Source organism: Gopherus evgoodei, chromosome 8, assembly GCF_007399415.2.
Source record: "Gopherus evgoodei ecotype Sinaloan lineage chromosome 8, rGopEvg1_v1.p, whole genome shotgun sequence".
Classification (NCBI taxonomy): Eukaryota; Metazoa; Chordata; order Testudines; family Testudinidae; genus Gopherus; species Gopherus evgoodei.
Genome location: NC_044329.1, coordinates 441,778 through 468,471, shown reverse-complemented (window position 1 = coordinate 468,471; position 26,694 = coordinate 441,778). Strand labels below are relative to the sequence as shown.

The 26,694-nt window shown below is 49.5% G+C and overlaps 1 protein-coding gene across 2 annotated transcripts in view; it reads right to left on the bottom strand.

Moving 5' to 3' along the window:
* Positions 1–25,984, bottom strand: part of CDC23 (cell division cycle 23) — a 45,970-nt gene extending 19,986 nt beyond the window's left edge. The window contains exons 1-5 of one of the 2 annotated variants that reach the window (XM_030572874.1): positions 25,839–25,984; positions 25,433–25,505; positions 8,392–8,529; positions 8,084–8,126; positions 7,085–7,190 (exon numbers count right to left, since the gene is read on the bottom strand). In XM_030572874.1, coding sequence (XP_030428734.1) covers positions 7,085–7,190; positions 8,084–8,126; positions 8,392–8,529; positions 25,433–25,505; positions 25,839–25,975 — 497 coding nt within the window. In that variant the 5' untranslated portion in view covers positions 25,976–25,984. The remainder of the gene's footprint in view (positions 1–7,084; positions 7,191–8,083; positions 8,127–8,391; positions 8,530–25,432; positions 25,506–25,838) is intronic. The other variant, XM_030572875.1, reaches the window with a different exon arrangement.
* Positions 25,985–26,694: the final 710 nt, after the last annotated feature.

Below are 26,694 nucleotides of genomic sequence, written 5' to 3'. Positions count from 1 at the left end.
GGATGTCCGTAGGGCCCTCGCGTTCTACATAGAGAGGACTAAACCCTTCCGAAAATCCCCCCAGCTTTTCGTGGCGGTAGCAGATCGTATGAAAGGGCTTCCTATCTCCTCCCAGAGGGTATCCTCTTGGGTTACGTCCTGTATCAGGACCTGTTATGACTTGGCCCATGTCCCTACGGGCCGTGTGACTGCGCATTCTACCAGGGCGCAGGCGTCGTCGCTGGCTTTCCTCGCCCGTGTGCCCATCCAGGAAATCTGTCGGGCAGCGACCTGGTCATCGGTCCACACCTTTGCTTCCCACTACGCCCTGGTCCAGCAGTCGAGGGAGGATGCGGCCTTCGGAACTGCAGTGCTCCGTGCCGCGACTTCTCACTCCGACCCCACCGCCTAGGTATGGCTTGGGAGTCACCTAACTGGAATGGATGTGAGCAATCACTCGAAGAAGAAAAGACGGTTACTCACCTTTGTAACTGTTGTTCTTCGAGATGTGTTGCTCACATCCATTCCACACCCGCCCTCCTTCCCCACTGTCGGAGTAGCCGGCAAGAAGGAACTGAGGAGCGGGCGGGCCGGCAGGGATATATATTGGGCGCCATGGCGGCGCCACTCCAGGGGGCGACCTGCCGGCCCACTGGAGTTGCTAGGGTAAAAAGTTTCCGACGAACGTGCACGCGCGGCGCGCACACCTAACTGGAATGGATGTGAGCAACACATCTCGAAGAACAACAGTTACAAAGGTGAGTAACCGTCTTTTATACATAGGTAATGTGTGTCTATAGAAAATTTTAATCATAAAATTTTAGCAGATAGCTGTGAAATAAGAGGCCAGGAGTTCAAATGCCACACCTAACTGGTTGAATTCTCATGCAATTAACTAACCTTGTTATTGACTAAGGTCATAAACCCCAACCTAAAACCCAGGGAAGAGTTTCTGAACACATCCCATTTTAAAAAATAAGTTAGCAGAGACCTTATGGAAGGTCACTGCAGGCCCACAACCCAGGTCTCTAACAAGATTAACCCCAATTTTATCCACTGCACCACAGAGCCTTTCAGAGTAACTTAACCCGTTTTGGTTATCCTGTCTTTAACCACAGTAAACCACACTCCTGTACCAGAGCCAGGGATACAATCTAGAATTCCCGAACATCAGTGTTCTACAGCTGACTAATAAATGCTTAAGAACCCTCAGGGAAAGTTTGCATCAAGCCCACCTCCAATGACTTGTTTCAAAGGAGCCTGCACTTCAGCAAGTAGTAAGAGTCTAAGCCATAGATCTAAAGATCAAGGGGGTTCAAATCCTGCTGCAGTTCTGTGGGGATAGGGGCAACAGTATGGTTGCAACTAATTCAAACAGTAAGAACATAAGAACAGCCATACTGGGTCAGACCAAAGCTCCATCTAGCCCAGTATCCTGTCTTCTGACAGTGGCCAATGGCAGGTGCCCCAGAGGGAATGAACAGAACGGGTAATCATCAAGTTATCCATTCCCTGTCACCAATTCCCAGCCTCTGGCTAATAGTCATTGATGGACTTATCCTCCATGAACTTATCTAGTTATTTTTATCACAATATCCTCTGGCAAGGAGTTCCACAGGTTGACTGTGCGTTGTATGAGGAAATACTTCCTTTTATTTGTTTTAAACCTGCTGCCTATTAATTTCATTTAGTAACCCCTAGTTCTTGTGTTATTGGAAGTACACCTCTACCCCGCTATAATGCAACGCGATGTAACATGGATTCACATATAGCGCCCTAGCAGCGGGGCTCCGGTGGCGCTTTAAAGAGTCTGGGGCTCTGGCTGCTGCAGGGAGCCCCGGGCCCTTTAAATCCTGCTGGAGCCCTGCCACCCCTATCCCTATATAACGGGGTTTCAGCTATAATGCGGTAGGGATTTTTGGCTCCCCAAGACCATGTTATAGCGGAGTAGAGGTGTAGTAAGCAACACTTCCTTATCTACTTTCTCAACACCAGTCATGATTTTATAGACCTCTATCATATCTCCACTTAGCCGTCTCTTTTCCAAGCTGAAAAGTCCCAGTCTTATTAGTCTCTCCTCATATGGACGCTGTTCCATACCCTTTATCATTTTTGCTGCCCTTAGGGTCTGAAGCTTTTCCAATTCCAATATATCGTTTTTGAGATGAAGCAACCACATCTGCACACAGTATTCAAAATGTGGGCATACCATGGATTTATATAGAGGCAACATGATATTTTCCGTCCTATTATCTCTTTCTTAAATATTCCCAGCATTCTGTTCGCTTTTTTGACTGCCGCTGCACACTGAGTGCATGTTTTCAGAGAACTATCCATGACGATTCCAAGATCTTTCTCTTGAGTTGTAACAGCTAATTTAGACCCCATTATTTTATATGTATAGTTGGGATTATGCTTTCCAATGTGCATTACTTTGCATTTATCAACATTAAATTTTATCTGCCATTTTGTTGCTCAGTCCTCCGGTTTTGAGAGATCCTCTTGTAGCTCTTTGCAGTCTGCCTGGGTCTTAACTATCTTTAATAATTTTGTGTCATCTGAAATTTTCTGACCTCACTGTTTACCCCTTTTTCCAAATCATTTATGAATATGTTGAATAGGACTGGTCCCAGAACAGACCTTTGGGGGGAACCACTATTTACCTCTCTCCATTCTGAAAACTGACCATTTATACCTACCCCTTGTTTCCTATCTTTTAACTAGTTACCAAGCCATGAGAGCACCTTCCCTCTTATCCTGTGGCAGCTTACTTTGCATAAGAGCCTTTGGTGAGGGACCCTGTCAAAAGCTTTCTGAAAATCTAAGTACACTATATCCACTGGATCCCCTTGGGCCACATGCTTGTTGACTCCCTCAAAGAATTCTAGTAGATTGCTGAGGCATGATTTCCCTTTACTAAAACCATGTTGACTTTTCCTCAACAAATTATGTTAATCTATATGTCTGACAGTATTGTTCTTTATTATAGTTTCAACCATTTTGCCCGATACTGAAATCAGGCTTACAGGCCTGTAATTGCTGGGATCACCTCTGGAGCCCTTTTTAAAAATTGGTGTCACATTAGCTATCTTCCAGTCATTTGGTACAGAAGCTGATTTAAATGGCAGGTTACAAACTACAGTTAGTAGTTCTACAATTTCACATTTGAGTTCCTTCAGAACTCTTGGTGATACCATCAGGTCCTGGTGACTTATTACTCTTTAGTTTATCAATTTGTTCCAAAACCTTCTCTAATGACTCTTCAATCTGGGACAGTTCCTCAGGATTTGTCACCTAAAAAGAATAGATCAGGTTTGGGAATCTCCCTCACATCCTCAGCCGTGAAGACCAATGCAAAGAATTCATTTAGTTTCTTCACAATGGCCTTATCATCCTTGAGTGCTCCTTTAGCATCTTTGTCATCCAAGGGTCCCACTGATTGTTTAGCAGGCTTCTCTATATCCTAAAGGATTCTCTAGATCCTAGTAAAGAGGAGAGGATTGAAGTTGATTAAGCACAGGTAGGAACTGAAGAGAAACACTCAAATGTAATTGAATGGGATTCTCTCTCATCATATGAAGGCAGATAACTAAAACATGACAAATTTTATAAGTCCTCATATACAAATGCTAGAAGTCTAAAATACTAAGATGAGTGAATTTGAATGGTATTAAATGAGGATACTGAGATCATAAACTTGGTGAAATGAGGACAGTAAATGGGACACAGTAATACCAGGGTACCAAATAGACAGGAATGACAGCAGGTTGTGCTGGTGGGAGAATGTCACTATATGTGGAAGAGAGCATAGAGACAAATATACTAAAAATCTTAAATGAATCTAACAGTACCATAGAACCTCTATGGATAGAAATTTCATGCTTGAATAATAGAGGAGTATAGTAGTAGAAATATACTACCAACCATCTGCCCAGGATGGTCATGGTGACTGTGAAATGCTCAGGGAGATTAGCGATGCTACAAAAACAAACCCAATAATAACGGGGGGTTTCAACTATCCCCATATTGACTGGTACATGTCACCTCAGGATGGGATACAGAGAAAGTTTCTAGATGTCATTAATGACTACTTTTTGGAGCAGAGAGTCCTAGAACCCACAAGGGTAGAGGCAGTTCTTGATTTAGTCCTAAGTGGGGCACAGGATCTGGTCCAAGAGGTAAATATAGCTAAACTGCTCAGTAATAATGACCACAATATAATTAAAATTAAAATCCTTAGGGGAGGAAAATACCAATAAAGCCCACCACAATAACATTTAACTTCAGAAAGGGTAGCTACACGAAAGTGAGAAAGCTAGTTAATAGAAATTAAATGGAAAAAGTCACAAATGTGAAATGCCTGCAAGCTGCCTGGAAAAACTTTCTGAAAATACCATAAGAGAAGCTCAAATTAAATTTATATTCCAATTAAAAAAAAAAACACAACAGTAAGAGGGCCAAAAAAAAAAAGCGACTATGGCTAAGCAACAGAATAAAAGGTGGTTAGAGACAAAAAGGCATCCTTTAAAAATTGGAAGTCAAATCCTACTGAGGAAAACAGAAAGGAGTATAAACTCTGGCAAGTCAAGTATAATTAGGCAGGCCAAAAAAGAATTTCAAGAGCAACTAGCAAAAGACTCAAACAGCAAAAACATTTTTAAGTACATCAGAAGCAGGAAGCCTGCCAAACAATCAGTGGGGCCAGTAGACAATCAGGTTGCTAAAGGAGCACTCAAGAAAGACAAGGCCATTACAGAGAAGCTAAATGAATTCCTTGCATCCATTTTCATTGCAGAGCATGTGAGGGAGATTCCTACATCTGAGCCATTCTTTTTAGGTGAAAAAACTGAGGAACTGTCCCAGACTGAGGTGTCAATAGAGGAAGTTTTGGAACTAACTGATAAATTAAACAGTAATAAATCACCAGGACCACATGACACCCAAGAGTTCTGAAGAAACTCAAATGTGAAATTGCAGAACTGCTATCTGTAGTATGTAACTTATCACTTAAATCAGCTTCTGTACCAGATGACTGGAGGATAGCTAATAAGATGCCAATTTTTAAAAAGGCTCCAACGGCAATCCTGGCAATTACAGACCAGTAAGCCTAACTTTAGTACCAGGCAAACTGATTGAAAACTATAGTAAGGAGTAGAATTATCAGACACAGATTAACACGATTTATTGGGGCAGAGTTAACACAGCTTTTATAAAGGGAAATCATACCTCACCAATACATTAGAATTCCCTGGGGGGGGGGGTGTCAAACAAACACATGGACAAGGGAGATCCAGTCAATACAGTGTACTTGACTTTCAGAAAGCCTTTGACACTGTCCCTCACTAAAGGGTCTTAAGTAAAGTAAGCAGTCATGGGATAAGAGGAAAGGTCCTCCCACGGATCAGTAACCGGTTAAAAGGTAGGAAACAAAAGGTAAAAATAAATGTCAGCTTTCAGAATGTAGAGAGTTAAATAGTGGTGTCCCCCAGGGCCCTGTACTGGGACGACTGCTGTTCAACATATTCATGAATGATCTGGAAAAAGGGGTAAACAGTGAGGTGGCAAAATCTGCAGATGATATAAAAATCACACAAAAACAGTTAAGTCCAAAGCTGACTGAAGAGTTACAAATGGATCTCACAAAACAGTGTGACTGGGCAACAAAATGGCAGATGAAATTCAACACTGACAAATACAACATAACCCCAGCTCTACAGACAGAATGATGGCATCTAAATTAGCTGTTGCCACTCAAGAAACAGCTTGGAGTCACTGTAGATAATTCTCTGAAAACATCTGCTCAATGTGCATCAGCATTCAGCTAATTTTATTCAAATCAGGTATTTATAGTAAAAAATTTTTAAAAGTTTTTTTTAAATGAAATCTGAATTTAATACAAAATGTGCTAAGGCCTTCATTTATTACAATCTCTTAAAATATTTAAATAAATATGTTGAATCCATGAACCTCTATCAAAATCTTTGAGTTAATGGCTGTTTTTCTAAATTTTGAGGTCAAGGTTTATAAATATGGTACAATATTTTGTAATACAGCACTGTATTATGGTCTTGCTTTGTTTAATAAAAATATATTTTACATGGTATTTTGTGAGTTTAATTAAAGTCCAGTTACTATCCTCATGCCGCTTGGCACAAATTAGGAGCAAAAAGTTAATTATCTAGTAAATAAGCAATATGTCATTCACTATTTTCTAACATACTAAAAACAAAAATTAAGAAGAACCTGAAAATATTAAGCTATATAATTGCTTAAGTGTATATAGTTTTAGTGTACTTTCTCTGGTAGTAAAGAGACGTACCAAAGGTAGTATAAAATCTCTATTTAGTTGTAAACCCAAGTATTAATGGTTATATCAACCAATGAGACCGCATCTTTTTTAGAAAATAACAGACGTACAAATGGAAGCATCAATTTATATCATCAATTTAAATCAAGACTTTCCATTTGGTGATTTCAACTGTAATTTAAATTAATCCACCCTGTAACAGCAATTTTTAAACAGGGATAAAATGTAGAAAGTAGTGCAGTTTCTCCCATATTCCCCAGCACGGGCAGCTTCCCTTCTCCCCGAATCTAGAGAGCCTTAACAGAGGTAAAACAAAGCTGTAAAAAACACAAAACACCACATATGCACACCTCTAGGAAACTGGCAGACCAAAAAAACCTAAATTCAGTGGCATTTACTATTGCAGCAGGACATACTATTGACCCCAAACCTTGAGAGTGGAAATAAGTTAAGGGGATAGACTTATCAATATAGAGATGGAAAGGAATACACAATGCTGTCAAAAACACATCCACACACACATCTCCAGATATCAAAAAGCATCACGAACCCCGCACTCTCATGCAAAATATTAGACAAAGATGGATAGGAATACATTAATCTTTCCCGTTAATGTGGATAGGGCATGTCCTGCTGCAATCTTACCAGTCACTAAACAGGATGTTTGTTAATTCTCCAAAAAGATACTACTTCTCCCTTAGGAAAAGGGCAGAGGAAGAACAGAGTGCTCCAGAGGTTACTGCATCCCCGTCCCACCTCCTCAGGGAAGGGTTCATATGAAAACTCCCAGATACTTACAGATAAAGGCCAAAACCATCCAGCTCCTGTGCTTTGTGTTTCTTGCTAAGCTCCACCCTCAGCTCTCTTAGTGCTTCATTCTTCACCTGTCCTTTCTCCAAGGGGCCTGCAAAAAGCACACAACTGGCTTTCAGTGATTGCCTGCCTTTCAGGATTCTTCATTGGCTTGTGGCTTCACCAGTTTAGAGAGTCAGATTTTTGAAGACCAGAAAAGTACCATTGCAATCACCTAGTCTAATCTCATGCATAACAGGCCACAGAATTTCACCTAGTAATTCCTGTATCAAGTCCATAACTTCTGATGGAACTGAAGCATCTTTTAGAAAGACATGCAGTCTTGATTTAAAGACATGCAAGTAATAGAGAATCCACCACATCCTTTAGTAGTTTGTTCCTATGGTTAATCACCTTCACTGTTAAAAATAATGTTACTTATATACTAATCTAATCACTTCTTAATGTTTTTGGTAAACTAAACACATTTTAAAATGTTGACACCAGTACTGAACACAGTATTCCAGTACTGATCTGACCTGTACTGTATATAGAAGTAAAAGTCACCTCCCTACTCCCCTGTTTATACGTCCAAGGATCACATTAGCTATTTTTGCTACAGTATCACAGTTGCTTGTTTATTATGACCTCTAATCCTTTTCAGTAACAGGCATGTAGGCCTGACAGCTTCTAAGGCCAGATCTCCTGTACAGCACAGGCCGTAGAACTTCCCCAAAATAATTCCTAGACCATATCTTCTTCTTAGAAAGACATCCAATCCCCTCGCCCTCCCAATTAATTAAGTGTGACCTACATTCTTTAGAAATGGGTCAGCCATGGAGAATCTGTAGCAAATGCCTTTAGGCCCAGCAGACAGAGCTACACTGCCCAACCACAGTCTCTCAGGCCACAAAGCCATTATGGTTTGCATAAAGAGATGATGTTGGCAGTTCTGTCTGCATTAGTTTGAGTTCTCTATTCCCAGTGAGAAAAGCAAATCCTTACCCAGACTATCCACTGTTTCATCATCTTTCTTCTTTTCTCCTGACTGTAAAAAGAGAAGAAAAAAAACCTAGTTTTACAATACACTATTTCACAGGTTGCAGTATAATTCTGCTAACAGCACCCGAGTCTAGCTCCCAACAGCACCAACAAAAAATTCCGTTAGGTTTAGCAAGGAAACAAGGGATTAACCCGGCTTTCTAGATTGTTGCTGGGAAGAGAATAAGTGGAAGACTATAACCCGCAAGGCTCTGTGGGAAGACAGAAGTGGCAAATTCAATATTAAAGGATGGCTTTCCTCATTGTCTTACCAGGTATCTGGAGTACATGTACAGGAAGTAGGCCTTTTGGCTCTTGCATCCCCGCAGAAAGTACGCAGCCCTGTCATACTCCTTTAGATCAAAATAAGATTTAGCTAATGTGTAAGCATCCAAATCACGAGCATCTTCCTAAAGAGGAGAGAGTTCATTAAATCAACAGTTTTGAGTTCCTTGAAAGTCTTCTCATGGTGAAAAATGGTTAGGAAGGAAAAAAGAAACATACAGCCTTGGAAGCTCAGATTTAATATTCTCTGCCACACCAAATAAAAATTGAATACTTTCAGACATTGTCCCTCACTCCTCATTTCATCCTAACCACCCAGTCCTTTTATATAAAACAGATTTAAATCTTAGTTTCAAACTATGTATGAAAACAGTGAAATTCCAGAAAATAAAATATTAAAGTGATCAACCACTAGAATAGATGAGTTAGCTGAATGCCGAGCAGAAATGAATGCAGAGTATAAATTTAGGTGGGGGAAGGGAGAGAAGGGAACGCAAGTAATTTAACTGAGAATTTAAGATTGCAAATTTAAACTTAAAGTCAGAGAATTTTAAAATCTCCTTTATTATAACTGCCTCCATACAGCCTCACCGTAAGACTTATAGTTAGCCATGCTTTATAACGCATCAATTATAAACTAAATTGGTGTAGTGAGAAAACAGATTCTCTTTTGCAGAAGCACATCTTTAATCATTGCCCAATTATTGCCTCACTCTCCCTACAAAATGGTGGAGGCCTGTACACAATTTGTTTCTTGCAGAATGGTCTTGAGCTACTAAAAATGCTGGTTAACATTCGTCTACAAGTTTCACGTTATGATTTTTTTCTTCTAGGATTATACTGATTTGGGCTTTTAAAAAGACTGGGAAAAGTTGTGAATAATATTAATAACCATGATTTCCAAGTTCAATCTGCATAATGTGATCTACTATGTCATTTTATAAATCAGTGGTATGTCCTCACTTGGAAAACTGCTCAGTTTTGATCACTCCATATTTAAAAAAAAAAAAAAAAGATACAAAAGAAACAGAAGGGGTCTAGAGACAAGCCAGGAAAGTTATCAGAGACCAGAAGACTTCCATGTCAGAAATTAAGATTAGAACAGTTCAGAGAAGAGATATGACAGGAACATGTAGGATTAGGAAGAAACTTCTCCTGTAGTTAGGTATTCCACAGCTGTCCGTTACAGAGATTATAGCTGCCTTTGAAGCATCTGGTATTGATCCCTGTAGAAAACAGGATACTGTAGTAGATGCATCCCTGATCAGTTACAGCAATTACTACATTATTGTTTTTATGATTTTAACTCTGCTGCCTTAATGCCTGTGTTAACAGGGTTTTTTTGGACAATCTTCAAAACTGGAGTAATAGATATGAGATTAAATTTAATAGTGCAAAGTCATGCACTCAGGGACTAACAAGAATTTTTGCTGTAAACTGGGGACTCATCAGTTAGAAGCGACAGAGGAGCAGAGACACTCGGGTGTATTGGTGGATCACAGGATAACTATGGGTACGTCTACACTACAGGATTATTCCGATTTTACATAAACCGGTTTTGTAAAAGAGATTGTATAAAGTCGAGTGCACACGGCCACACAAAGCACAATAATTCGGCGGTGTGCGTCCATGTACCACCGAGGCTAGCGTCAATTTCTGGAGCATTGCACTGTGGGTAGCTATCCTGTAGCTATCCCATAGTTCCCGCAGTCTCCCCCGCCCACTGGAATTCTAGGTTGAGATCCCAACGCATGATGGTTCAAAAACAGTGTCGTGGGTGATTCTGGGTAAATGTCGTCACTTATTCCTTCCTCAGTGAAAGCAAAGGCAGACAATCATTTTGCGCCCTTTTTCCCTGGATTGCCCTGGCAGACGCCATAGCATAGCAACCATGAAACCCGTTTTGCCTTTTGTCACTGTCACCGTATGTGTACTGGATGATGCTGACAGATGCGGTACTGCAGTGCTACACAGCAGCATTCATTTGCCTTTGCAAGGCAGCAGAGACCGTTACCATCCCTACTGTACCGTCTGCCGTGCCATTGTAAATTGGCAATGAAATTGGCAATTAGCAGTCGTTCTGTACCGTCTGCTGCTGTCATGGGTGCTCCTGGCTGGCCTTCGCGGAGGTTGGCTGGGGGTGCAAAGACAAAAGTAGGAAAGACTTCCCGGATCATTCCCTCCTTTATGTTTTATCTAAAACTAGAGTCAGTCCTGCCTAGAATATGGGGCAAGTCTGCTAGAGAACCAGAAAGCACAGTATCAGGGGGGTAGCCATGTTAGTCTGGATCTGTAAAAGCAGCAAAGAATCCTGTGGCACCTTATAGACTAACAGATATTTTGGAGCATGAGCTTTCGTAGGTGAATACCCACTTCGTCAGATGCATGTAGTGGAAATTTCCAGGGGCAGGTATATATAAGCAGGCAAGCTAGAGATAATGAGGTAGTTTAATCAGGGAGGATGAGGCCCTGTTCTAGCAGTAATCATCCTCCCTGATTGAACTACCTCATTATCTCTAGCTTGCCTGCTTATATATACCTGCCCTTGGAAATGTCCACTACATGCATCTGACGAAGTGGGTATTCACCTACGAAAGCTCATGCTCCAAAACGTCTGTTAGCCTATAAGGTGCCACAGGATTCTTTGCTGCTTTTACAGAGAGCACAGCCGTTCTCTGTCAGATCCTGCAGAAATGATGAGCTGCATGCCATTCTAGGGGGTGCCCCTGCAACAACCCCACTGGCAATCAACTGGCAAATCAACAAGTTTAGGCTTGAAATTAGATGAAGTTAACCATCAGAAGAGTGAAGTTCTGAAACAGCCTTCCAAGCAGAGCAGTGGGGCAAAAAAACCCAAAAACCTGGCTTCAAGACTGAGCTTGATAAGTTTGTGGAGAGGATGGTATAATGAGACTACCTACAATGGCATGTAACCGATCTGCGACTAATAGCAGCAAATCTTCAACAGACAGTAATGGGACACTAGATGGGGAGGGTTCTCTGTTGCTACTAGAGAATTCTTTCCCAGCTGTTGGGTCTTGCCAAAATTCTCAGGGTCCAATCAACTGCCATATTTAGGGATGGGAAAAGACGGTTACTCACCTTTGTAACTGTTGTTCTTCGAGATGTGTTACTCATATCCATTCCAATTAGGTGTGCGTGCGCCACGTGCACGTTTGTCGGAAGATTTTTACCCTAGCAACACCCGGCGGGTCGGCTGGGCGCCCCCTGGCATGGCGCTGTTATGGCACCGAATATATACCCCTGCCGACCCGTCCGCTCCTCAGTTCTTCTTCGAGTGATTGCTCATATCCATTCCAGTTAGGTGTACGCGCCGCGCGTGCACATTCGTCGGAAAACTTTTACCCTAGCAACTCAGTGGGCCGGCAGGTCGCCCCCTAGAGTGGCGCCACCATGGCGCTCCATATATACTCCTGCCGGCCCACCCGCTCCTCAGTTCCTTCTTACCGCCCGTGTCGGTCGTTGGAACAGTGGAGCGCGGCTTAGCTGACCTCCACTTCCCTAGCTACTCGTTTTCTCGTATATAATTATGCAGTTATAACACTTTTATATATATATTTGTATGGTTATACGTGTTTCTTTGCTAACATGGTTAGTTTAGTTAGCGGGGTTCAGGAAGTAGCCCTTCCATGAGCCCAGTGCCGGAGCCATGCATGGCTCACCCGGTTTTAAAAGGGGCCCGGCTTGCCAGAAGCCGCGGCCGAAGAGAGATCTACATGACTCCTGTTTGAAGTGCCTCAGGGAATCACACTTAATAGATAAGTGCCCCATTTGCAAGGCTTTTAAGCCGAGAACAAAAAGGTGCGGGACTTTCACTTATCCCTCCACCTTGGGCGCCGAGCGATGTTCAAGCGGCGGGCAGAAGCGCCTCCTCGGCACCGGACCCCGCCGGTACCACCAAGGCCTTTCGGCACCGACTGTCGCCGGCACCGATGTCGACTCGGCACCGCTCCCTTCTTCCGAGGTCGAGAGAGTCTACGATTCCTGCTGGTGCCTGGCAGCTCCCCGGCACGCGCCGTGGTTGAGCCCCCTGCTCCCGCTACTTCCGTGCCACCTGCATCGCAGCCAGAGAGCTCGCCTAAGTTGCGTTATCCGGCACCGTCACCTGCAGAGGCACCGATGACTTCGGCTCCGTCGATTCCAGTCCCCCAGGACCATGGAATCCGGTGCCTGGCAGCTCCCCGGCTCGCGCCGTGGTAGAGCTTACTGCTCCTGCTGCTTCTGTGCCAGCTGCACCACAGCTAGACAGCTCGTCTAAGATGGCTCGCCCGGCACCGCCGACGTCGGCACCGTCGATCCCGGTCCCACGAGGGCCGTAGAATCCGGTGCCTGACGGCTCCCCGGCACGCGCCGTGGTTGAGCGTATTGCTCCTGCTGCTTCCGTGCCAGCGGCACCGCAGCCAGAGAGCTCGTCTAAGTCGGATCGCCCGGCGCCGACACCTGCTACGGCACCGATGACGTCGTCACCGTCGATCCCGGTCCCACAAGGGCCGTAGAATCCGGTGCCTGACGGCTCCCCGGCACGCGCCGTGGTTGAGCGTATTGCTCCTGCTGCTTCCGTGCCAGCGGCACCGCAGCCAGAGGGCTCGTCTACGTCGGATCGCCCGGCACCGACACCTGCTGCGGCACCGATGGCGTCGGCACCGTCGATCCCGGTCCCACAAGGGCCGTAGAATCCGGTGCCTGACGGCTCCCCGGCACGCGCCGTGGTTGAGCGTATTGCTCCTGCTGCTTCCGTGCCAGCGGCACCGCAGCCAGAGGGCTCGTCTACGTCGGATCGCCCGGCACCGACACCTGCTGCGGCACCGATGGCGTCGGCACCGTCGATCCCGGTCCCACAAGGGCCGTAGAATCCGGTGCCTGACGGCTCCCCGGCACGCGCCGTGGTTGAGCGTATTGCTCCTGCTGCTTCCGTGCCAACGGCACCGCAGCCAGAGAGCTCGTCTACGTCGGATCGCCCGGCACCGACACCTGCTGCGGCACCGATGACGTCGGCACCGTCGATCCCGGTCCCGCAAGGGCCGTAGTATCCGGTGCCTGACGGCTCCCCGGCACGCGCCGTGGTCGAGCTAATGCTCCGGCTGCTTCCGTGCCAACGGCACCGCGGCCAGAGGGCTAGTCTAAGTCGGATCGCCCGGCACCGACACCTGCTGCGGCACCGATGACGTCGGCACCGTCGATCCCGGTCCCGCAAGGGCCGTAGAATCCGGTGCCTGATGGCTCCCCGGCACGCGCCGTGGTTGAGCTCCTGCTCCGGCTGCTTCCATGCCAACCGAAGCCTCTGAGGCACCGACAACATCGGCACCGTCGATTCCAGTCCCACAAGGGCTATCGAATCCGGTGCCCGACGGCTCCCCGGCACGCGCCGTGGTTGAGCGTATTACTCCCGCTGCTTCAGTGCTGACGGCACCGCAGCCAGACAGCTTATCTAAATCGGTTCGCCCGGCACCGGCTCCTACCGAAGCTCTGATGACCTCGGTACCGTGGATCCCGGCCCCACGAGGGCCGTCGAATCCGGTGCCTGACAGCTCCCCAGTACGCACTGTGGTTGAGCCTGCTGTTCCCTGCACGCCGGAGATGTTACCAACGGCGAGGGCTCTCAGTGCCATGACAGAGTCAGTGCTGCCTGACCCGGGCACCGCCGGTACGGGTAATACAGTCTCTTCAAGGGACTGTCCCCTGTCAGTACAGCAGAGCGGCACCGTTCATGATCACGGTCCCGCAGACACTCCAAGTCCTGTCGGCACGCCGGACACCACTGGCAGTCCCGGTGCTGTTTTCCTCGGTACTGGTCACACTCGCTGCACCGGTCGGTATCCCGTTCGCCGACCCGCTATCGGCACCGTTCCGACATCTGGCACCGGGGCAGGTACCTTGACTCCTGTAGCTCTTCTCCGAGCCTCGAGATCTCGGTCGACCTCCCAACACCGTTCTGGTTGCGGGTCTGGATCTCGTTCCAGGTACCGATACGCCTCCCGATGCCGGTCCCCGGTGCCGAGTTGGGCAAGGTCCGAGTGAGTCAGAGACTCGGCCCATGCCTTCTTTTAGTACCTCCATGGCCGTCCGGACACGCATCCGTGTCAGCCCATATGCGCAGATTTTATGCTCAGGACCACGATCCTGATATGATGGCCAGCGGGCGCCAGCCCCGAAGCAGAAAGAGCCTTGGTGAATGCAAGGTGTACTCTGCAGGGGCCCTGCACCTCTGGGTAGCAAAGCAACAAGCCTTGCTTAGCTGCGATAATTATAGCACCTGGGTGGAGGAGTTTCTCCCTCGAACCTCCCACCTGGAGTTCGCTGCCGTCTTGGAGGACGGGGGAAAGAATTTACCCTTTGTTGGTAAAGGCATCTTCGCGGCAGAGACAGCCCCAGACTGCGAAGCCTGCTGGACAATAGGGTCCTAATGCGTCTCAGCATGTATACGCCAGCGACCAAACGCAGGCCTTTATGGCCCCAGCCGCCATACTCTGTGCCTAGCCAGAGGCAGAACTCTGGAAAACGGCAAGGCCAAGGTGGTTGCAGACAAACGTCAGGCCCCCTAAAAAGCCAAAGTCAAGGTCCCTCGCAATTACCACTGGGACCAAAGACGGACCTTCCAAGGTTCGCCGGAGGGCGGTGTACCAGTCGCAGGACGGGATCCCGATCCCGTTTTCTCCTGGCATGGCCCCAGTTACTTTCAGATCGCTGGGTCCTGCGCACGATGGAGCATAGGTACCACCTTTAATTTGCTCCAGCCCTGTCCCCCTTCAGCGGATGAAAGGGGCAAGGGGTTTTACTCCCGTTATGCCCTAGTCCCCCACTCGAACACAGGTCTCAGACCTCCCTGGTCCTGCATGGACTCAACCGGTTTAGGATAAGGTTGAAGTTCTACATGGTATCCCTGGGAACCATTATTCCATCCTTGCCTCCTGGGGGCTACTATGCCGCCCTGGATATGAAGGACGCGTACTTTCGCAGTGCCATCTTCCCTCCACACGGGAGATGCCTCCGCTTTATAGCCAGCGGTGAATACTCCCGGTTTACGGCCATAGTCGCCGCCTTCCGTCGCTGATGTCGGATATGCGTTTTTCCGTATCTGGACGATTCGCTTATCCGAGGAGACTCTGAGACACAAACCGCTCAGCCGTGGGCATCGTCACGGTCTTATTCACAGATCAAGGCCTGATGATTACTATAGAGCAATCCACTCTGGTTCCCACGCAGAGGTTGGGCTTCCTAGGGGCTATCCTGGTCTCCTACCTAGCCGGAGCCTGCTTATCACAACTGCGGTTTTAGGCGAGGGCAACAATCATCTGAGGTCTGAAGGCTTTCCCAACGACCTCAGCTCGCTCTTGTCTCAGTCTCCTGGGTCCATGGTTGCCCGCAAGTTTGTAACCAAACACGCCAAGCTCCGCCTCCGTCCTCTCCAAGTCCGGCCCACCTTGGCGTACCGCTTGGTCAGGGAGCCAATGGTCATGGTAGTCACCGTTCCCTCGAACGTCTTAGGCTCCCTAGAGTGGTGGCTAACTCCCTCCTTGGTGTGGACAGGGATGCGGTTTCATCCGCCCCAGCCCTCACTGCCCCTGACGGCGGACGCATCATCTCTCTGCTCGAGTGCTCATGGTCGCCTCCGAGCTTAAGGCCTTTGGTCTTCTAAGAAGCTGGCATTCCTCGTTAATGCCCCAAAAATGAGAGTAGTCCGCCTGGCATGCCAGGGGTTCCAGCGGCAGCTGCGAGGCCGTTGTATCTCGGTGTTTACAGCCAACACAAGGGCCAGGTGCTTCATAAGTATTCAGGGGGGACATAGTCCTCCCCCATTTTTTGTCAGGAGGCCATCCATTTCCGGGTCTTTTGCATGGCCCACTCGATGGAGCTGGCGACGTCCTTTCTCCCAGGCATTCGGAACGTCTTAACTCTTTGACTCAGCAGGTTTTTCCTGTCTTACGAGTGATCACTCTGCCCCATGTGAGGCGTCCCGCTTTCCGGAAGTGGAGATGTTTCCTCACACAGACCTGTTCGCTCACCGCGAGAGCAGGAAATGCCAGGTGTTCTGCTCCTTCCAAGGTCTCTCCTCGGAATCGATCTTGGACGCATTCCTGATGCCGTGGAACGGCCAACTGCATTATGCCTCCCCACTGTTCCCGCTGGTTCGTTACGTCCTGCTCAAACTCCACAGGGGCAGAGCGTGCATCATCATGATCACTCCAGAGTGGTCCAGACAGCACTGACATACCACGTTGCTCGGCCTGTCAGCCCAGACCTCATCACTCAGGGCAATGACAGGCTTCGTCACTCGGACCTGCAGCCTCTTCGCCTCACGGTGGCTCCTGCGTACCTGAGTCGGGGTGACAGGCAGCCTTCCACCTGGTCAACGTACCGAGCCAGGTGGAAGCGTTTCCTTTACAGCTGCAGTACGCTCGATCTTGCTCCTGCTGAGGTCTCGATCCCCTCTATTTGGCCTGCCTCTGGCCTTCAGCGGCAGGATCTGGCGGTATCATCGCTGAGGACACTCTCAGTGGCCATCCCTACCTTCCAGCAGGCTAAGATGGACGTTCAGTGTCCCACGCTCTATGGGTTCGAGGTCCCTCAAGGGCTTGGAGCGCTTGCACCCTCGGGTGCGCCGCCCAGCCCCGCCCTGGGACCTCAACCTAGTCTTGGCCAGACGGGTCTCTGAGATCAGAGCTCTTACGAAGGTTCCACAAAGACAAGGTGCAGTTATGACCGCACCCGGCTTTCCTCCCTAAGGTGTTTTGGCCTTTCATGTTACCCACAGCTCAACGCAATGGGCATAACCGTTGCACTCCTTGGACATCTGTGGAGTGCTCGCATTATATTGTGCTGACAGAATCATTTCCTAAGGTGCCCCAGCTCTGCCCCGGTAGCGGGCCAAAGGGAGGGCTTGCTTGTTTTCCTCTCAGAGGATCTCATCTTGGGTGATGGCGGACATCCCCACTTGTTATGATTTGGCTCATATTTCCCCAAGCCACATCACCGTGCATTCTACCAGGGCTCAAGCTTCATCTGCCGCCTTGCTGGCTCGTGTTTCTACCCACGAGACCTGTCGCGAAGCTCCATTGGTCCTCGGTCCTTACCTTTGCTTCGCAGTATGCCCTGGTTCAGCAGTCAAGAGAGGCTGTAGCCTCTGGCTCAGCAGTTTTATTCTGCCACATTTCACTCCGACCCCACCGCCTTTGTAAGGCTTGGGATTCACCTAACTGGAATGGATATGAGCAATCACTCGAAGAAGAAAAGACGGTTACTCACCTTTGTAACTGTTGTTCTTCGAGATGTGTTGCTCATATCCATTCCGCACCCGCCCTCCTTCCCCACTGTCGGAGTAGCCGGCAAGAAGGAACTGAGGAGCGGGTGGGCCGGCAGGAGTATATATGGAGCGCCATGGTGGCGCCACTCTAGGGGGCGACCTGCCGGCCCACTGAGTTGCTAGGGTAAAAGTTTTCCGACGAATGTGCACGCGCGGCGCGTACACCTAACTGGAATGGATATGAGCAACACATCTCGAAGAACAACAGTTACAAAGGTGAGTAACCGTCTTTTCCTTCTTGCCGGCTACTCCGACAGTGGGGAAGGAGGGCGGATTTTGGAATGGATATGAGCAACACATCTCGAAGAACAACAGTTACAAAGGTGAGTAACCGTCTTTTCTTCTTCAAGTGCTTGCTCATATCCATTCCAATTAGGTGAATCCCAAGCCTTACCTAGGCGGTGTGGTCAGAGTGAGATACTGCAGAATGCAAAACTTCTAAGCCGAAGGCTGCACCGTCTCTGGATTGTTGCACCAGGGCATAATGGGAAGTAAAGGTGTGTACTGAAGACCATGTAGCTGCTCGACATATCTCCCGAATAGGTACTCGAGCTAAGAAGGTGGCCAACGAGGCCTGGGCCCTGGTAGAATGTACGGTAATATGACCCAGAGAGGCATGAGCTAGATGATAGCAAGTCCGGATGCACGCCATTACCCAGGACGAAATCCTCTGAGAAGAGACAGGTTGGCCTTTCATCCGGTCCGCCACTGCAACAAAGAGTTGGGGCGTTTTGCGGAAGGGCCTCGTTTGGTCGATATAGAGGGTGAGCGCCCTACGGACGTTGAGCGAATGTAACTGCTGCTCCCTACGAGATGTATGCGGTTTGGGGAAGACGACCGGGAGGAATATGTCCTGGTTGAGATGAAAGGCCGAGACTACTTTAGGGAGGAACGCCGGATGTGGGCGTAACTGCACCTTGTCCTTGTGGAACACCGTGTATGGTGGGTCCACCATCAGAGCCTGAAGCTCAGAGACTCTCCTAGCCGATGTGATGGCTACAAGGAAGGCTGTTTTCCATGACAAATATAGGAGCGAGCAGGTTGCCAACGGCTCGAATGGAGGGGACGTAAATCTCGTCAGGACTAAATTGAGGTCCCAGGAAGGGGTGGGGTGTCGTACTAGGGGGTATAGATGCTCCAAGCCTTTGAGAAACCTCGAGACCATAGGGTGGGAGAAGACAGAGTGAGTACCTTCTCCAGGGTGGAAAGTAGAAATAGCCGCCAAGTGCACTCGCAAAGATGAGATAGCGAGGCCTTGCTGTTTAAGATACCAGAGGTAGTCCAAAATAGTGGGGATGGGAACCTCCGTAGGTGCGACATTCCACGTTTGACACCCGCAGGAAAACCGCGTCCAGTTGGCCAAGTAAGTAGACCGAGTGGAAGGTTTTCTGCTACCCAGGAGTACCTCTTGCACCGGGGCAGAGCAGCGTAACTCCGATTGGGTTAACCATGCAGGAGCCACGCCGTGAGATGGAGGGTTTGCAGGTCCGGGTGGTGAAGCCTGCCGTGGTCCTGCGTTATCAGATCCTGATGAAGGGGCAGGGGGATTGGGTTGGCTATCGAGTGGTCCAGCAACGTAGTGCACCAGTGTTGCCGGGGCCACGCAGGGGCGATCAGGATCAGGCGAGCCCTGTCCCTGCAAAGCTTTACGAGAACCCTGTGCACCATCGGGAAAGGCGTAAAGCAGGTGGTTCGCCCAAGAGATTAGGAAGGCGTCCGGTATTGAGCCTGGGGCGAGACCTTGGAAGGAGCAGAACCTCTGGCACTTCCTGTTGTTGCAGGAAGAAAAGAGGTCTATGTGGGGAAAGCCCCACTTCTGGAAGATGGAATGTACAATGTCCGGACGAAGCGACCACTCGTGGGAGAGAAAGGATATGCTGAGGTGGTCTGCCAGAGAGTGTTCCGGACCCCTGGGAGGAAGGACGCTACCAGGTCTATAGAGTAGGCTATGCAAAATTCCCACAGTTGGATCGCCTCCTGACAAAGGGGGGAGGATCGAGTCCCTCCCTGCTTGTTTATGTAGTGCATTGCTGTTGTGTTCTAGTACTTACGGACAACACAACGGCCCTGCAGATGATGTTGGAACGTCTGGCATGCGAGGTGGACTGCTCTCAGCTCCCAGACGTTTATGTGCAACGCTAGCTCTTGAGATGACCAGAGGCCTTGCGTGCGACGATGGCCTAGGTGTGCCCCCCAGCCAAGAGACGACGCGTCCGTCGTTAGGGATACTGAGGGCTGTCTCGGTTGGAATGGCATTCCTGCACATACCAGGGAAGGTGTTAGCCACCAGTTGAGGGAGCCTAAAACGCTCTGAGGAACGGTGACAACCACGTCTATGGCCTCCCTGCCTGGGCAGTAAACTGAGGTGAGCCAGATTTGAAGGGGACGCAGGCATAGTTTGGCGTGCTTGGTTACAAAAGTGCATGCGGCCATGTGACCGAGAAGGCTGAGGCAAGTGCAGGCCGAGGTGGTCGGAAAAGTTTGGAGGCTTTCTATAACCGAAACTAGTGCCCAAAACTGGGGTAGTGGAAGGCAGGCTGTTGCGAGTTTGGAGTCTAGAATGGCCCCAATGAATTCTATTCTTTGAGTGGCCACTAGAGTAGACTTCTCTAGATTGATCATCAGGCCAACTGCTCGAATAGGTCCGTGATGATGGCAATATGCCTGGTGACTTGGGCCTCGGAGGTCCCACGAATAAGCCAGTCGTCTAGGTAAGGAAAGACGTCTATTCGCTGACGACGGAGGAAGGCGGCCACTACAGCCATGCACTTTGTAAACACACACGGGGCAGTAGAGGGGCCAAACGGAAGGACCACAAATTGAAAATGTTGATGGTGCACCATAAACCGCAGGTACTGTCTGTGCGGAGGGTAAATGGCGATGTGAAAGTATGTGTCCTTCATGTCGAGAGCAGTGTACCAGTCTCCCGGGATCCAAGGATGGGATGATGGTCCCCAGGGACACCATGCGGAACTTCAACTTCTTCAGAAAGACGTTGAGTCCGCGCAGGTCCAGGATGGGACGGAGACCTCCTTTTGCCTTGGGGATTAGGAAATATTGGGAGTAAATCCCTTGCCCCTGAATTCCTCCGGTACCTCCTTTATAGCTCTGATAGAAAGGAGTGTACGAACCTCTTGCCAGAGGAATTGCTCGTGAGAGGGGTCCCTGAAGAGGGACGGGGTGGGAGGGAGGGGGTGAAATAAATTGGAGGTGATATCCAAATTCCACCGTGCGTAGGACCCAATGATCTGAGATTAATTGCGCCCACGCAGAGAGGAAGGAGGAAAGGCGGTTGGAAAACTGAAGGGGATCCTGGGGAAGGACTGGTGCTCTGCTCTTGGGCAAACCTTCAAAAGTTCAGTTTGGGTCCCGCTGATGGTTTGGCGGGACCGCTATTCTGGCCCCCTTGGGAACCCGATTGCCATCTACGGTTCCCGCGACCACGCCTTCTGCCAAAGTCTTGTCGTGGCCTGGGTGGGGAGTAAGGGCGCTGAGGCTGGGTATGGAAGGACCTCCATTGGGTTTGCGGAGTATGCATCCCGAGGGAATGCATGATGACGCGATTATCCTTGAGACTCTGGAGTCTAGGGTTCGTTTTCTGAGAGAAAAGGCCCTCTCCATCAAACGGAAGGTCCTGGATAGTGTGTTGCAGTTCAGGAGGTAGGCCTGAAACCTGCAGCCACGATATCCTCCACATTGTAATTCCCGAGGTCCCGGTTCTGGCCACCGAATCAGCAGCGTCGAGTGAGGCCTGCAGGGAAGTCCGTGCCACTTTCTTCCCTTCCTCCAGAAGGGCCTGGAATTCCTGGTGGGAGTCCTGTGGGACCAGTTCAGCAAACTTACCCATCGATTGCCAGGTATTATAATTATATCTGCTGAGCAGGGCCTGTTGGTTAGTCACCCACAGTTGGAGGCCTCCGGCGGAGTAGACTTTTTGTCCCAATAGGTCCATCCGTCTAGCCTCCCGCGATTTTGGGGCAGGGGCTTGCTGGCCATGGCGCTCTCGCTCATTCACAGATTGAACGACCAGAGAGCATGGAGGAGGATGGGTATATAAGTATTCGTACCCTTTAGAGGGTACCAAGTATTTCCTTTCCACGCCTCTGGCTGTGAGAAGGATAGACGCCGGAGATTGCCAAATGGTGTCCGCTTTGGCTTGGATGGAATGGATGAATGGCAGAGCCACGCAAGTTGGCGCATCCGCCGACAGTACGTCTATGACCGGGTCTTCCACCTCGGGGACTTCCTCCACCTGGAGATTGATATTTAAGGCGACTCGCCTCAGAAGGTCCTGGTGGGCTCGGAGGTCGATCAGGGGTGGGCCCGATGAAGAAGTACCGTTTACTGCCACATCTGGTGAAGAGGACGACAGACCTGGCACGACTGGCTCATGCAGTATCTCCTGTTCCTGAGGAGCATCAGGGTCCGGGAACACCTGAAGGTCCGGCACCAGAGCCAATTCGTCTGTACCCGCTAGAGGAGGGCGGCTAACAGTGGCCTCTGAGCGCGATGTTCCGATGGGGCAGAACGAGATGGTACCGAGGGTTCGCCTTGGGCCTGGTGATATGCCCAAGGCATCCAGGAGGACCACTGAGGTGCTTGTTCTGGGCCCTGAGCCTCCTGGAGGACACGGCTATGCGTCTCTGAATCCCCGTAGGTGGCACTATCAGCGTGCGAAGACTCAGATGGGTGCCGTGATGGCCATGGCGGAGCAGAGAGCACGTAAGGAGGAGCCCTGTGCGCAGAGTACCGTATGTCGTGCCGCACTGGAGAGCGGTACCAGGAGTCGTACCGGAGCCGAGAGGGTGACCAGGACCTGCGACCAGTGTGGTGCCAGGAGGTCGACCGGGATCGTGAAGCTCTATGGTGAGAGCGGCTGCGGCGTGAACGGTGCCGGGAGCTGGACCACCATCTGGCATATCGGTCCAGAGAGCGGGATCTTGTGCGGTGCCGCAAGTATGACCGGTACCGAGAAGGAGAACGGTACCGGGACTGTGAGCGGCGCCTAGATCGGGACCGGTGGCGAGATTGGGAGCGCTGGCGGGACCTTGATCTTGAGTGCTGCCTGCCTGCGGCATCGATGGAAGGTGGCCTGACCAGGGCAGGCTCCCCTGTTGACGTAACAACCCGCACCGCCAGTGCCGGGGGTTGAGGCAGGGTGGGCTCCGTTAGGGCAATGAGTTCCCTCGCCATCGAAAAGGTCTCTGGCGTGGTGGGAACGATAAGCTCTACCGAGGCGTGTGCCAGGGAGCTGTCATGCACCAGACTCGACGGCTCTTCAATGGCTGGAATCAACGGTGCCGAGATTGCAACTGCCACGGCAGTTGCTGGTGCCGGGCGGCTCGGTTTCGGCTGCTGCTCAGACTGCGGTGCAGACATTGGAGCCACAGGAGCTTTGAGCTTTCTGGCACGCGGGGAGAGGGAGCGGTACCAGGCTGGCTTCTGGGCCGGTGACGGCTGGTGCCGGGACATCTTCGCGGTGCCGGCGCTCTCCGGTGCCGACAAGGCACTTCTCCCCGGTGCGGACTGTGCGGCACTCAGTGCCAAAGACAGAGGAGTGAGGGCTGCCTCCATTAGGAGCTGCTAAAGGCGAAAGTCCCACTCCTTTTTTGTCCGCGGCTTAAACGACTTGCAAATCTGGCACTTATCTGCAAGATAGGATTCCCCCAGGCACTCAAGGCAGGAGTCGTGGGGGTCTCCCGCTGGCATCGGCCGCTGGCAGGCCGAGCACGGTTTGAAACCTGGTGAACCAGGCATGGGCCTGGGCACCGGGAGAGAGGAAGGGGCTAATCCCCAACCCTCTGAACTATATACACTAACTACGTTTACAAAAGGGTATTAAAAGTATTAACTACAACTATAAAACTAAACTATATACACAATAAGTACTAGAACGAGTGAATAGCTAGGGAAGTGGAGATCAGCTAAGCCGCGCTCCACTGTTCCAACGACCGACACAGGCGGTAAGAAGGAACTGAGGAGCGGACGGGTCAGCAGGGGTATATATTCGGTGTCATAACGGCGCCACGACAGGAGGCGCCCAGCCAGCCCGCCGGGTGTTGCGAGGGTAAAAATCTTCCGACGAACGTGCACGCGGCGCCCCCGCACCTAATTGGAATGGATATGAGCAAGCATTCAAAGAAGGCCCGTGGGCAGGGGGCCTGTAACCTGAGCCCAGCCCTCAGAACAGATCTTGGGCTTCAGCTTCAGCCCTGGGTGGTGGGGTTTGGGCTTCAGGCCTGGGCCCCAGCAAGTGTAACACCAGGCCTGGCAACCCAATTCAAATGGGGTGAAGACCCATTTTGAGGTCCTAACCCACAGTTTGAGAACCACTGTACTAAAGCATAATTTCAATGTATACTGTTGCCTTAAGAGTAAGTACACATAAATGGAGGCCGAGTTATGGTTGCTATGGGACTCAAATTTGGAATTTCTGATTTTTGTGGAATGCACTTCTATAATGCTGTTTTAATACAGATTTTTGCACTTTCCCTGTTTAAAAATAACTAAAAAAAGCACAAACAATTGCATATTAGAATAAATCTCCCACATGTATCTGGATACTGTCCTTAGTGTGACTATAGATCATCAAGGATATCAACTAACAGTGCTAGTTCCAACCATTTATATTTTATTTTACAGCTCTGGCAAAGTATATTCCTCAGTAAGGACGATGAAAAGGCCAAGGTTGAACTTGATGTTGAAGAGTTTTTGGGTAGCCGAATACAAATAAAAACACCTGAAACGTTCTTGAAGTGAAAGACTCCATCATCTCTCATATATATTTACAGATGAGTAAAGAAGAGCTGAAGAGAATGCTAACAACTTTCCAATAGACATTCACCTTTGGGCAGAGAACAAACTTCCCCAAATTTGAGTCAAAGGGTAATTGTTTGGGAAGGTTTAACACCCATCGGAGAAAGTGGTCTCAATGCAAAGCCCTCTACACTACAGGGAGCGGCCCGCAATTAGTTATAATATGATTCTATTCCACAGCACAGATAAGACTTCAGTCGTATTCCCCAGACCAGCGTTTCCCAACTTGTTTGGCCACAGAACACTTTTTAGCCTATTACGGAACACTTATAATATTATTTTGTAGCAGTTTGGTTTTCAAGTAAAAAATTGCGTTATTTATGCTCAAATATATTTTATTTTATAAAACAAAGCAAAAATACAAATTAAAAATAACTTGAACTAACAATTTCTAACTGGAAAGCATGTACAAAATAGTACAAAAATCAAGTGCAAGAGTCTTTCACGGAACACTTATTCACATTGTGCGGAACACCAGTGTTCCACAGAACACAGTTTGGGAAACATTGCCCCAGACCAACATTTTTAAATTTGTGTCTGGAGTTTTATTGTGGTTCAGAACATAGTTGAGGTACTACCTACACTACAAACTTGGATGGCATTGCAACCAGGTCAAGGAACAACAGTGTGATAAGATGATCCCCTGCTTTGGTCGTAATATAGCAAGGGCAACACCACAGCAGTCCTAATGCACCAGTAAGAAAAATGGAGTTGCCTCTGTCAAATGGAGCATAGCAGGATGCACTGCTAGGCCTTGAGGTCTCCTCGCACAGGACCATTCACATATTAAAAGGCATATTAAAACATTTTGGGTGTAAGGCAAGGACACCCAAGAGAGACAGCCCCTTCTGCTCATTGTTGGCTGGTGTCATTGTCTTTGCCATCCATACCTCTGTAAGCATAGGAGCAGCAGGCAGCTCGCTCAGTGGCAGAGGATCCAGGGCAAATGCCAGCTCAGAGGCCCTGAAACCAAGAGACCTCAGACACATTAGCACCCTACAGACCACACCGCGCACACATCCCCAGCCCTCACGCAGGCACGGAGCCAGCTCCCACAACCCAGAAGCAGCTGCAACGCTCAGCAAGGAGCCCAGGCACCTGGCATGCCCAAGAACCAGGGAGAAGGTCTTGGCAGCACGGCAGACGCACACCAACACCATCCCCACTGCGCTCCGCGGCTCCCCTCACCACTGCCCGCTGTGCCGCGGGCCCCGCTCCCCTCACCATTGCCCGCTGTGCCGCGGGCCCCGCTGCCCTCACCATTGCCCGCTGTGCCGCGGGCCCCGCTCCCCTCACCATTTCCCGCTGTGCTGCAGGCCCCGCTCGCGGCTCCGTTCCGCCACGCTCAGAAGCTGCTTCTTGATCTCGCGCAAGTCAGAGAAATCGCAGCTTCCCAAACCGGGCACAACCACAGTAGTCGCCATCTTGCCCATACCCTCTCAGACCAATCGCAGCACGACATCCACAACGCGCTTAGCGGCACTAACAACTATTATTCCTATTGGGCAACAGCCCGTGCAGCTCATCCAATCAAAGCAAGAGACACAGATTCATGACTGCTGATTGGCTGAGAAATTGAATGCTTTGTGCGAGAAAGCTGAAGGGGGTTAATTGCCGCCTTTGGGTGCCTCCCTCCCTCGCTGGGAAGTCGGGGCTATGGGTAGACTAGGGCTTGTCTGCCGAGTCATTGCCCCCCCCATCTACCCTACAGCGTGACCCTGCATCTCTCAGAGCCCCTACCCCACTGGGTGACCCCAAGCCCTTTTTGCGGGGTGAACCTGCACCTTTCATTGCTCCCCCACAGGGTGACCCTGGAACCATCTGCATCCTTCAGTGTCCCTTTCACAGGGTGACCCTGCACCCATCACTTCTCTTCCCCACAGGATGATTGTGAACCCCCAGGTGCCGCCCTCACAAGGTGACTCCTATATCCCCACAACTATGGAACAGCCCACCCAGGTTGCTGTTTAGGGGCTTGAGGAACCAGGCATAGGGCCCTTCTCCAAGCATTTTTCTCCTGTGTCTCTGACTGCTCCATCTGTCCTGTGTGTTCATATCTGTCTCTTTGCCATCCTCCCTTCCCTGATTACCTCAATTTCTCACCCATCCTCTCATGCTACCTGCCAAGTCATTCACCTCTAAGTCTGCCTGT